This window comes from Strix uralensis, chromosome 4, assembly GCF_047716275.1.
Source record: "Strix uralensis isolate ZFMK-TIS-50842 chromosome 4, bStrUra1, whole genome shotgun sequence".
Taxonomy (NCBI): domain Eukaryota; kingdom Metazoa; phylum Chordata; class Aves; order Strigiformes; family Strigidae; genus Strix; species Strix uralensis.
The window spans coordinates 351,878-364,218 of NC_133975.1; the positions used below are offsets into that span (position 1 = coordinate 351,878).

The 12,341-nt window shown below is 62.0% G+C and overlaps 1 protein-coding gene across 4 annotated transcripts in view; it reads right to left on the reverse strand.

The window, feature by feature from the left end:
• The window catches only part of LOC141942320 (dedicator of cytokinesis protein 2-like), a 67,870-nt gene that overhangs the window by 45,758 nt on the left and 9,771 nt on the right, over positions 1–12,341 (reverse strand). For all 4 annotated transcript variants that reach the window (XR_012628607.1, XM_074865299.1, XM_074865298.1 and 1 more), the window contains exons 16-23: positions 12,164–12,236; positions 11,456–11,559; positions 8,822–9,011; positions 6,657–6,754; positions 5,959–6,048; positions 5,329–5,429; positions 5,079–5,213; positions 129–240 (exon numbers count right to left, since the gene is read on the reverse strand). Coding sequence is in view for 3 of the 4 variants with exons in the window: in XM_074865299.1 (XP_074721400.1) it covers positions 129–240; positions 5,079–5,213; positions 5,329–5,429; positions 5,959–6,048; positions 6,657–6,754; positions 8,822–9,011; positions 11,456–11,559; positions 12,164–12,236 (903 nt within the window). In the remaining variant the exon portion in view is untranslated. The remainder of the gene's footprint in view (positions 1–128; positions 241–5,078; positions 5,214–5,328; positions 5,430–5,958; positions 6,049–6,656; positions 6,755–8,821; positions 9,012–11,455; positions 11,560–12,163; positions 12,237–12,341) is intronic.

Below are 12,341 nucleotides of genomic sequence, written 5' to 3' on the forward strand. Positions count from 1 at the left end.
ATGCAGGGCAGCTGGTGTCACCCCAGCACGGGGACAGCCAGTGTCACCCCGGCACAGGCACAGCCGGAACCACCCATCCTGCCACGCGCCAGAGCTGAGCCCCCCCGCAGCACCAGCCCCCGCCGTACCTGGGAGAGCAGCGTGGGACCCTCCAGCGGGGACTTCATCAGCTGGTTCAGGGAGAGGAAGAACCGCTGCAGTGAGCACTGGAACTCGGCCGTCTCCTTCCCCTCGTAGAGCCTGCAACAGCCAGAGTCACCGCACCATGCTGCGTCACACCACGCGGCACCCCGCCGACCCCCAGGACCCCCCGCACAGGCCTCTGACAGGGTGTCACCTGAGATCCCAGTTAATTACTCTCCTCGGTGACCATTTTTCATAGCTGGGTCTAGAAGCAAGCCCTGGCATGGCCACCACCCCAGCACGACCACCACCCTGGCACGGCCACAGCCCCAGGGCCAGCCAGACTCAGCACCTCAATTGTGCAGAATTACCCGTATTAAAGACCGCTACCTGCTGTCTTACTTGTGTACACCCCTTATACATACTTACATATATACCCTTTTTTTTTAAAATAGATTCTTTTACATGATTTTACACACCCAAGTCCTCTCAAAGGAGGTGAGCCTCTTCCCACCTGAGCAGGAAACCTCCTGCACCCTCCAGCCTCAACACAACCTGCGTGACCAGCCGCAGAACAAACCAAACCCGTGGGGGGTTTCAGCCGTGAGACGTGCAAAACTGCCAGAAAGTTTCAAAGCTGCCAGTCAAAAGCAGAATCACCAGATAAAGTCACGGCAGTAACTCCTTGTGAGACACGGGTGCTATCGTAGCCGATTCACACCGCCCACTGCCGCAGGGGATGACGCCTTGAGCTCTGCTGGGGAGCGGCCGCACGCACGGATGGGGGCAATGAGGGATCAAACGCAGGTTTCCCCGTGGCCGCCGAGACAGACGTGTCCTCCAGCCCGACCTGACCCCCGTACACCGACTGCCACCGCAGCAAGACAACCTGCTTGGTTTTTAATTGTGTTTTGGTTTCTAATTGTGCGTACCGCAGCAGAACAAACAAGATCTGTCATTTTTTGCTTACCAGCTGTATTTACTGAGCCTAGTTTTTGTAAAAACTTTGCTGCTTTGTTTTCTAAAATTACGGTTGGATAGTTCCCCGTTCAAACTCATCTTTGCTATCTGGTAAACGAACCCCAGTGCACACACGGAACGTCGTAGCTTTGTCGGCGGGAAGGAGCCTCTTGATCTGCCCGAGGCGCCTCAGATGTGCTCAGACAAACGCGCCGGCTGAGCAGCGGCTGCTTTACAGCCCTTCGCCAAGCTCCAAGCCAAGACAAAGCTCAGACCGACTCAAGAAGGGTCCTGCACGTTAAAAGTTACTGCAGAGTGGGAGTCCCTGCAGCACCCCCTCTCCTGCCTGGTCCAACACCCCAGCACAGCCCGGGAAATATAACAAAGTCTGTATGTGTTAAAATAAGCAAAAGCACATGAGAGAGATTCTACTCTCACAGCAACAATACCGTGCGATGATCATCATTGATTAGAGATTTGTTTGATTTTTCACAGTCCCTCTTTTTAATGAATCTACCCACAACTGACTGGCGTGGATTTTCAAGCTCACCTCACGTCTTGTCTATAAAATTCTGTATTTTTACATTAAAGAGGGCCCGCACGAATACCATATGCTATTTTAACAATTCTAAGACGTATCATCAACACCGATCTCTGAACCCTTGAGTGTGTAATGACTCACAGCAGAGCGGTATAAAGCAGTCTGCGCGTGCAGCTCACTCAAGGCAAGATCAGGGCAGACATGGTCTTTAATTTAACGGTGACCTGTTGGGTTGGAGGATTTTGTCAATGCGGAGCCTGCTCCCTGGGCCCGACACCTCTTGGGTGTAAAGGCACCAGGCACAGTCCTGCCTCGGTCCCTGCAGCACTGGGCTCCGGCACGCAGCCGAGCTCGAGGACAGCACCAAAATCCTCCAAGCGCCATCAGCGAAGCGACAGGAAAAACTGTCTGGCCACCAGCTCCCAAAGCAAATCAGTACGGACTGACTGCGGTAAAACCCGCGCGGAAGGGGATTTACCCAGGAAGGGTCGGCGCGGTTCTGGGGAAGGGTCGGCGCGGTTCTGGGGAAGGGTCGGCGCAGTTCTGGGGAAGGGTCGGCGCGGTTCTGGGGAAGGGCCGCGCTGCCTGAGAACCCTCTGTGGCTCAGACCGCGGCAGGGACCCGGCAGCCGTTGGGGACCCCAGCAAAGTCCCTGCAGGAGGGGGCCAGTGGGGACACCCAGCAGCCGTGGGGTCCCCGGCTGGAGGGCAGGGGCTAGGTAGGGGCCAGTCCTCTCAGGGGTGCGGGGCTGCCCTGGGGACACGAGAAGGGACAAGTGGGGCCACGGCAGAGCCCACGGTGCTGCCAGAGCAGGGGGCTGGCTGCAGGAACCGGGGGGCTGCAGAGGGGTGCTGGCAAGAGCGAGCAACCCTGGCTCCCCCCGCACTGGCCAGAGAGGAGCCCCTGCACAGGGCGAGCCCCGGGGTGACGACAAGCACTTTCAGGAAACCTTCGCCCCCCTCGGTGGCAGCCGAAAAGCAGAAGCAGCCAGAGGAACTGGCAGGGAGGAAGCAGCGAGTGGGGACCACGTCACCGCTCTGTCACCAGGCCCCAGCACCCCCCAGCTGCCGGGGGGCTCTGAGGGGATGTGGGGTGACGATGGCGGGGGACAGGAGAGGTCCCCGATGTCGGGAAGGGTGGGGGGGCCCCACCAGCCCCGCCCCAGGCAGCGCAGTGCGTGGGGAGCCGAAGGGGAGCACGGCTGGAGAAGCAGCACAGCCTCTCCCTGCGGAAAAGCATGTTTTGGGCACAGAGCCCCCACGGGAGGTGCCAGGATCCGGCCCCTTCCCAGCCCACGAGCTCCCACACCTCCTGCCCGAGCTGGGGGGGTCCGGGAGCCCCTTCCCCACGCAGTGGCCGCAGAGCTCCCCAAGGGACTCGGGCAACGAACCACTGGCCAGGCCCCGCTTCGATCGTCCTCGCAGCAACCTGGGATCCTCGTACAAGCTACTTGAGCTGCTCATCCGATTCCAGCAGCAGCACACATAATCAAATAGATACAGCAATCTGCAGTAACTTATTATAATTACAATCTAATTTCTTTAAATTATAGACTGTGTACAAATTGTAGCACCGTTTAAAGTATTTAGAAGATCTGAGGAGTCCGTGTTACCGCACTGTTAAGATCACTAAGATAAAGGGAAGATGAATAAAAACACTAAATGTCTTCAGGGATGTCTTCATTCCAATGCAAACTAATTCACAGGGCTGTTTGCAAATGCTCCATATAATTAATTTTCTCTGCCAGAAGCTCTATAAGCTGGGGAATTTGCTCTGTATTCTCATGTATGATGAGGAGGTCGGTACTGCAGAGCCCTGCAGCAGCTGCCCAGCCAGGAACGAGACCCTGGGAAGGGCGGGCAGGCGGGATGGACGAGGAAGGACAGATGGGACACACCGGCAGACGCAGCGCGAGCTGCACGGGGGCACCCGGCAGGCAGCAAATCGAGACAGAGCGGGGCAACGTGAGGCCTGAGACCCCCCTGCGGGCACCGGGACCCCAATGCGGCTCCTCACCGCGCTGGCCTCACCTCCCGCCACTCCCTTGGCACGCTTCAGCTTTCGGTGCCGCATACTTGGAATGAAAGAGGAACGTAACTTGCTTTTTCTGGTAACTAATGGGTCGTGTTTCCAGTTTTCCACCTCAGCCCAGCAGCACAGCCAGGCTCACCCACGCCTGCCCAGGGGAGGCTTGTTTGTCCCATCGTGCAGATGAGGACGGGAACCCCGTGCCCACGGAACGAACAAAACCAGGTCCCGGGAGGACTCTGGAGGTAGCTGGGGGCGACTTTGACCTTCTCCTCAGCAGCAACAAGGAGGCACCGAGGCTCCCAGCCCCCTCCACTGCTTATCACAGGGTGACGGGAGGGTTTGGGTGGGAAGGGACCTTAAAGCCCATCCAGTCCCATCCCCCTGCCATGGGGGCACCTTCCACTAGCCCAGGTTGCCCAAAGCCCCGTCCAACCTGGCCTTGAACCCTTCCGGGGAGGGGGCAGCCACAGCTTCTCTGGGCAGCCTGTGCCAGGGCCTCACCTCCCTCACAGGGAAGAAATTCTGCCTTATGTCTCATCTAGATCTCCCCTCTGTCAGTTTAAAACCATTGCCCCTCATTCTCTCACTACAGGACAAGTCAGAAGTCTCTCTCTTTCTTACAACCCTCCTCAGAGCTGGTGCCTCGGGCAGGACGTCGCTGCAGGTCCCTCCACGTGGTGTTTGCGTTAGCAGGGCACAAAGCAGCCAGGCATTTCCCGGTGCCACCGCGGCAGAGCCTGACCGCAGCGACGGAGCAAAGCAACTGGAGCTGCAGGGGGGCAGCGTGGGCTCCGCGCCAGCTCAGGGCTCGTGGGCAACCCCACAGCCACAGTGCCAGAGCCGCTCTCAGGGGCACCAAGGCTCTCGATCAGGCAAACTGGTGGCAATTAGCCTGATGGGCAGTAAACCACCAGCTTGCTCCACGCTGTTGCCGCCAACACGCTTCGCAAATGCTGTGAAACGCCACACGTCGGCCAGAGAGCGGTTTGTGTGATGGCGCCCGTCTTGCCACGGGCCCTCGCGCTGCGGGAGCTCTCCCACACCGGGACAGCGGCGCTGCCTCCCTCCCTCTGTGCCAGACCACCAACGCTCCAGCAGCAGCCAGAGCACAACCTGCAGCAGAAAACTGCTGGAAACCTCAGGGGGAGGAAGCGTGGTGGCGGAGGGGAGCCTGTCTGGGGACCGGCCCACGCGGCAGCACATCCGCAGCGTGCCGGGAGCCGCGGGTGCCACATCCAACCCGAGCAGCCAGTGCCACATCCCTGGGGCCAGCGGTCAGCACCAACACGGCTCCTGTGGCGCAGGGACCCCCGGGGGGGCCTTTCGTTTCCTCCCTCCCGCAGACCCCATCCCCGGGGGTGCCGCCGCAGCAGCCTGGCAGAGCACGGCGCCCGGCCCAGTGGAATCAATCACCAGCACTTACTGGGCAAAGAGGTGGCGGGAGCGGACGATGAACTTGAAGACGTACTCCAAGGCCTTGAAGGTGCGCATGAGCGGCTCGCAGGGCTCGCCGCGGCTCGCGTGGTCCACGTACTGCGTCAGCACCGAGATCAGCTTCCTGCGGGACGGGGATGCGCATGGCTGGGGCTTGGCAGGCTGCGGGGCAGCCATGGAGCCGTGCTGGGCTGCCCAGGTGCCGGCCCCAGCCCTCCCCGTGCCCGCCGGGTACCCACTTGTAGGCGAGCGTGGCGCTGAAGTGCTGGCGGATGTAGGCCTCCAGGACAGTGTTGAAATGCTGGAACTTCTTGTCGGCCACCAGCCCCACGATGAAAACCTGGGGGGAGCGGGCAGCGGGCACAGCTCAGCGCAGGCAGCAGGACACCAGGTGCCCGCAGCGGTGGCCAGAGCAGCATTGACCCCTCATGGGGGCTGCTGGGGCCACCAGAGCCCCCCGCCCGCCTGACCAGCCTGCCGGGACGGGCAGACCTCCGAGGCGGGAAGCCTGAATTAAGCCCCAAGCCCAGCAGCCACAGGACTCTTCATGGCCAGCCTGCACAGGGCTTGCACCATCACCAAGCCCGGGTGTCCCTCAAGAGCTGCCCCAACCCCAGCCCTCCCCTGCGCCCGTCACCGGGGTCACTCTTGTCTCAGGGTAGGAGAAACACCCTTGAATCTCACTGGAATTGTCCCCTGGAGGGGGTCCTTGCTCCATGCCGGGTCAGCGTGGCTCTGAGCACAGATCTTCTGGCCAGATCAGTAAAGCCCCATCTCAAACCTGCCCCAGTCTGACCTGGGCCCATCCTGCACTGGTCAGAGGGCTCAGAGCCATGCTCAGCGCTTACGGGGAAGCAGGTCCTGCTTACCAGGGCATCAAAGACGAGCGTGTCATAGACATCCGTGTCTGAATTCTCCATCATGATGGAGAACAAGGCATCCAACGTGTCCTGGAGGAACTGTGGGAGACAAGAGCACTGCGAGGGCTCGAGCATTAACTCCCAGCATCGCCCCAGATCCACCTCTGGGCACGGGAGTGCCCTGACCGGGCACAGAGCTCCTGTGCCCCTCCTCAGCCTTCCTCCGCCTGGGCAAACGGCCTTTTGCCACGACACGACTCCCCGGCTTGGCCTGTCCCCCGGCAGCCAGCCCGGCACTGCCCCTCCTGCTGCCTGCTAGCCCCAGCAGCCCCCACAGCCCCAGTAGCCCCCACAGCCCCAGCAGCCCCAGTAGCCCCCACAGCCCCAGTAGCCCCCCCACAGCCCCAGCAGACCCAGTAGGCCCAGTGGGGCTCCCCAGGGCCAGCAGGGCAATAGCCACAGGCAGAGGCAGCATCTCTCCCCCCAGGGAAGAGGTGCTGAGGCCATGCAGAGTGCTCCCAGTGCTCCCAGTGCTCCCAGTCCAGCGGCTCCCCCCACTCTGGCAGCTGCTCCTGGGCCAGGCTGCCAGGACACCCCAGTGCTTCCACATCCCGCTGTCCCCCATAGAGCAGCTGCCCGGGGACATGCCAGGATGTGAGCGCTGGCGCAGGGGAGGGGGGAGGCGGGAGAGAGGGTCCTGACCATACCTTGATGACCTCCCCTCCGTCCACGTTCATCAGCTTCTGGAGGTTCCCCGCAAGGAGGCTGGGCTTGGAGCGCCACTTCAGCAGCCCCAGCAGGTTGACTGGGTGGAAGGAAGGGGAGGGTCAGCCCCGATCCCCTCTCTGCCAGCCCCCAATGACACCGACCCCCGGCTGCCCCATCCCACCCCCACTGCCCGGAGGGATCCCAGCCTGGGGACACGGTGCCGCTCGCTGCTGGGCCCACAATGGGGCAACCATGGGGCGAGCGCCCATCATGCCTGAGCTCTGTTGTGCAGCTGTGCGGGCATAATCCCAGAATCATCTGGGTTGGAAAAGCCCTTGAAGCTCCTCCAGCCCAACCATGAACCTCACCCTGACCGTTCCCAACTCCACCAGATCCCTCAGCGCTGGCTCAACCCGACTCTTCAACCCCTCCAGGGATGGGGACTCCCCCCCTGCCCTGGGCAGCCCATTCCAACGCCCAACAACCCCTTCTGCAAAGAAATCCTTCCTAAGAGCCAGTCTGACCCTGCCCTGGCGCAGCTTGAGGCCATTCCCTCTTGTCCTGGTGCTGGTTCCTTGGCTCAAGAGACTCATCCCCCCTCTCTGCACCCTCCTTTCAGGCAGTTGCAGAGGGCCGTGAGGTCTCCCCTCAGCCTCCTCTTCTCCAGACTAAACCCCCCCAGTTCCCTCAGCCGCTCCCCATCACACCTGTGCTCCAGACCCTGCACCAGCTTCCTAAATGGAAAGTTGTTACTGTAGGAGCTGTAATTGTGCTGTGGGAAGGGAATTAACGGAGGAGCAGTGGCCCTGGGCCCTGCCCGCACCGAACCGCAGCTGTCCCGGACCCCAGCAGCGATGTGTCACCGCACTGCACCCCCCGGGCTGCACGGCTGCCATGCCCACGCCCCGAGCCCCACGTCAGGGCTGCAGTTTCCCCAGCTGCGCCGCTGTACCCCAGCAAAAGCAGGACGAAGCATTTCCCTCCGCCGGCCTTGCTGAGGGAACGCGGCTCCCTCGCTACCGCTCGCCTCCCGAGGCTCCCCCCCAGCGGGAGGCTGCCGAGGGCACGGCCCTCCCCTGCCGCAGGCTGCTCGCTGCCAGCCCTGTGCTCCTGGGGGGCTCGGGGAGCGGCGTGACAACCACCAGCGCTCACCCACACCTCGACACCTCTTTGTCCTGCTGCCTCCCAAAATGAGGGGAGGGTCCCGGTGTCCCTCAAACCAGGCAAAATCCATCTTCGAATGCAGATGTGCCCGTGCCGAGGGGGACGCTTGCGGCTGCCCCGCAGAGCCCCCCAGGGCTGGAGGTTCACACCAGCTGACAGAGGACGAGGCTTGAGAACAAGGAGCCCCAATTCCCACCCAGATTTCAAAGGCCCTGAGGAAGGTCATGGAGCCCACAACAGAAGCACCCAGCACTCACTCTGGTTCCCAGAGCGGAGGCAGCGGCTCAGTCCCCGCCCCCCCCACGGCAGGAGCAGATTAATTACCATCTGCAAGGGTCTGCGCCAGCCAAGAAACCACTATAACTACCCCCAGCCTGGCAGCTCCACACCCCGAGGAGGTGGGACAGGGCTATAAACACTTGCAGCCTGGTATTGGTTGCTCTCTTTTCCCCCTGCCCTGGAAAACTAATCTGCTGCTAACTCGGGAGGGCTCAGGAGACAGATAGGCCAAAAGACAACCTTAATAAAAAAGAGAAAAAAAATGAGAAACTCCGAGTTAAGCTACAGACCCAGCAATAGGCAAACAGAGCCTGCAGCAAACCTCATCCCACGCAGGGCGCTGCGGCAGCGGTGGCCCCAGGCTGAGGACAGCGAGCCCCGCTTGCCAGGGCGGCCAGCGGGCAGCACCATCCCGGCCACAGGTGCTCCCGCTCACCGCCACCCCTCCAGGACCCCTCCAGGACCCCTCCAGGACTGAGGGGCACGAGCTGCTTTCACTGCGGGGGTTTAGGAGGGAGGGAGGGCAGGTCCCGTTCCCTGATCGGAGGACAAATGTCTCTGCTCTGGTGGGCAAGGCCCAGCTTCCCCCGCCCCAGCACAGCCTCCCGGTGCTGCCGCAGTGGCCAGCATGTGCCAGCAGACAGCAGCCGGAGAGCTGGTCGCTAGGTGTGGTGGGGGGAAAAGCACTGGTGGGGAGGGGGCACAGCAGAGCCGGACTCACCGTTCTGGGTCAGCTTCGTGGAGCAGACGAGCGTTGAGATTTGGAAGCTGTCCCGGGCTGACACAGTTAAGCCAGATGAGCCCCCACTCACGCGAAAGGAGGAGCCGGAGAGGAGCTTCGGCTCGGGCAGGTTCCTCGTCGAGGGCAGGGTCAGGTACGCACCAGCATCCTCCAGCTTCCTGCTGTCACCCTGCAAGGCAGAGCGCGGCTCTCAGCGGGCAGTGCGGCCGCCCGGGAGCCCTGTAGCCAGCGCTGGCCCATGGGCTCGGGTCTGACCCCAGGCCAAGTCCCAGGTGGGGGGACTTTGCTGTGCAGGGCCAGGAGGTCCGTGGAGCCGCACGCAGGTGACGGTGGCTCCGGCCCAACGGCACCCTCCCGGCTGGGTAACCTCCGGCTCGTGGGACGTGCCGGGATGCAGGAGCCGGCACAGGGGAATCGCTGCCCATGGTGCAGAGCCCTGTGCAGGCAGCACAGCGCATTGCCTGACGTTAACTTCAACAGAGCACCCAAGAGAGCGGCTCCCTGCAGGGACCTGTGCTCAGAGAGACACCGAATCCCGGGCAGTGCGCCCGGGGAGGACACGAGAACTGGCAGGAGGGCGAGCACGGGGGAGGCCACGACACAGAGGAGCCTGGGGCCAGGCAGCAGCATGCCAGGAGTGAAACATGCCTGAGCGTGGGGACGTGGGGACGGACACGCAGCAGGACAGGCAGCGCGGCCCCCAGCATCACCATCACCAGCCAGCGGGATGCTCCCAGCCCGAATGGGCACACCAGGGTCCCTCTCCACAGCGACAAAACAGCCTATTTCTTTGTGTCCCCTACTCAAGTTGAAGAATTAAGACAACGTTACATCTAGGAGGGCTCACTGAGGTGGATTTCTAAATGCTCCTTCCATGCTCGTTTGCAAGACTGGGACGTGGTGGCTGGCCAGAGCTCACCAGCACCCGCCTACAGCGTGGCAACAGGGCAGCTACCCTTCCCCACCTGCAACCTCGCACGATAAAATTCTTCCTGCTGGAAGTCAGATGAAGATCACAAAATAGTTTGTTGTTGCCTTCTCTCTCCACCGAGCACACCCCGGCGGCCAGCTGCATGGCAGGAGGCACTGCACTTCTTCCGAGGGCAGTGGAGCCCTCGTAGGGTAAAATGGTTTAATTTCAGGCCTGTCTCAACCAGCGTGAGATCAATAGGTCTGAGGAGCTAAAAGCATATAATTCACATTGCTCTGGCAAATAAAGATAAAAATACAAAATAGGTTCTGACTCCCAGAATCAAACCCCAGTGTTTGCCGGGAAGAGCAGGAGTCAGGCGGGGAGAAGACAAAGCGGAGCGTGGCGGCTTTCGTTGGCCCTGAGGCAGAGGACGCTGCTGAACGTGACGGTTCAGCGAGGGCAGCAACAACCCTTCAAGGAGAAAATGCGTCCGGGAGGGAGACGTGCGGGGTTTGATCTCTCCGCCCCAGCCAGCACCGGCAAGGCCCAAGAGTGCCCAGTGCTCCCGCTGCAGCACCGGCTGCGGGGGGGACAGTCCCCCGAGAGCCAGGGACTGCATCCCCAGCTCTGCAGGCCATGGCAGCGTTTAAAGAATTTGGGTGTTTTGCCCAAAAAGAACAGGGAGGAGGGACACGAGAACAATTTCAAGCACGTAGGAGTGGCTGAGGAAGCAAAGTGCAGCCGGGTCCTGTCCCCAGGCTGGGCAGGGCACCGCGGGCTCCCCGCAGGAGGGAGGTCAGGCACCACGTGGGTATAGATGAGGAACAGTAACGGCGGCACCGGGACGGACGGACGGACAGACGGGCGGGAGCGAGCCTGTCCCCTCGCCAGAAGTGTGCCCAAACCAGGACGGCTGGGGCGGCTGGTCCTGCCCCAGCGCAGGACAGGGCAGGAGGTGGATCTGCTGGTCCCGCAAAGGTGCAGGGAAGGGAGCTGGGTCTGCCTCGGGAACTGTGGTCACACCACCAGGAACAGCGGAGGAAATTCGGGAAATCTTCTGTTAAACACCATCAGTTAAACCCCAGAGCAGGGCTGAAGTGGGGAGGGCACCTCCCGGGGAGGCAGCAAGGAACGCCAGTGTGCTGTCCACACACAGAGCCCCAAGCTCGGCCCCGCAGCAGGGACCCACTCACACCTCCTGCTCGAGGGGACATGGAGGGGGGGTCAGCGCTCACAGGGTGTTTCACACCCCGGCGGCAGAGCCCACGGTGTTTTTTCCCAATGAACAGTGAATTTCCCTCCTCACGTGCTTTCTCTGCTCTCTCAGAAGAAAAACCAGGCAGTTTTCAGCAAAAAAACGCTGGTGAGATCAGATAAAGTGCAGCACGTATCTTCAGGGGGACGTTCCCTCCCAAGTCAGATGAGTTTAAGTCACCTTTTCCTAAACAATACTTGTCATTCGCAGGGGAGCAGCGCAGAGATCAGAGGCGCTGTGTGCGGGGAGCCGTGGCAGGAGCCCCCGCCACCAAGGACGGGAAGGCCGGGAGGAGGGAGGGACTGAAACCCTGCGGGGGACTCTGGGCACGTGGCACCAGCGCGGCAGCTGTGGCAGGGACGGGGACCCCAGCCCCACACAGGCAGCTGCCAGGAGCATCCTGCAGCCTCCCCGCTTCGAGGGGGGGTCTGCCCACCCCCCGTACCTTGTACAGCACCAGGTCGTGCTCCCCGTCACGCAGTGTGGTGCCATCGGGCCTCATCAGCTTCACGAAGGCCATGGAGAAAATCCGCTCACTTTTGTCTTTGGCTGGGAGAGACAAACACGGGGCGAGGTGAAGGTGAGGATGCACCGTGCGGGCAGGGAAAGGGCAGCGCAGCCAGGGGCTCCTGCCCACCCGGCGGCCAGAGCAGCCTGGGGAGGGGGCTGCCGGGAAACGGCGTTTCCCTCCCTGGAGCCCGGGCAGGTGGCCATCGGCTGCCTCTGTGGGAACGAGGCGGGCTTGGGGCAGGCAGGGCTTGGGGCAGGGCTTGAGGCAGGGTTTGGGGCAGGGTTTAGGGCAGGCAGGGTTTGGGGCAGGCAGAGTTTGGGGCAGGCAGAGTTTGGGGCAGGCAGGGCTTGGGGCAGGCAGGGCTTGGGGCAGGGTTTGGGGCAGACAGGGCTTGAGGCCGAGCAGCAGCCTCAGCTGCAGGCCTCCGCAGTGGCCCCAGGAAGGCTCCCGCAGCCGCAGGACGTGCCACACCGTGTCCCCGGGCACAGCCCATCCTCTGGGCCACGCGCCGCAGGCTGCGGCCCGGCTGCAGCCCAAAGCCAGGGGACACGGGGCGGGTGCTCCGAGTGCAGGCACCCGGGGACTGCACGAAGCCGCACTTCGAACGCGAGGGGAGGAGGAGTGGAGAGGGGAGATGCTCACAGTCACTGGAGGAGCGGTGCCGGAAGGTGAACCTCAGGTGGGTCTTGTGGACATCTTCGATGGGAACAGCAATCTGAGAGAGAGAGGACGTGAGCCCATGTGAGCACGGGACGGCGCAGGCTGAGCAAGGGGCTGGCCGAGACCCCTCGTGCTTGGGCAAAGCCTATGCTGAACAGCT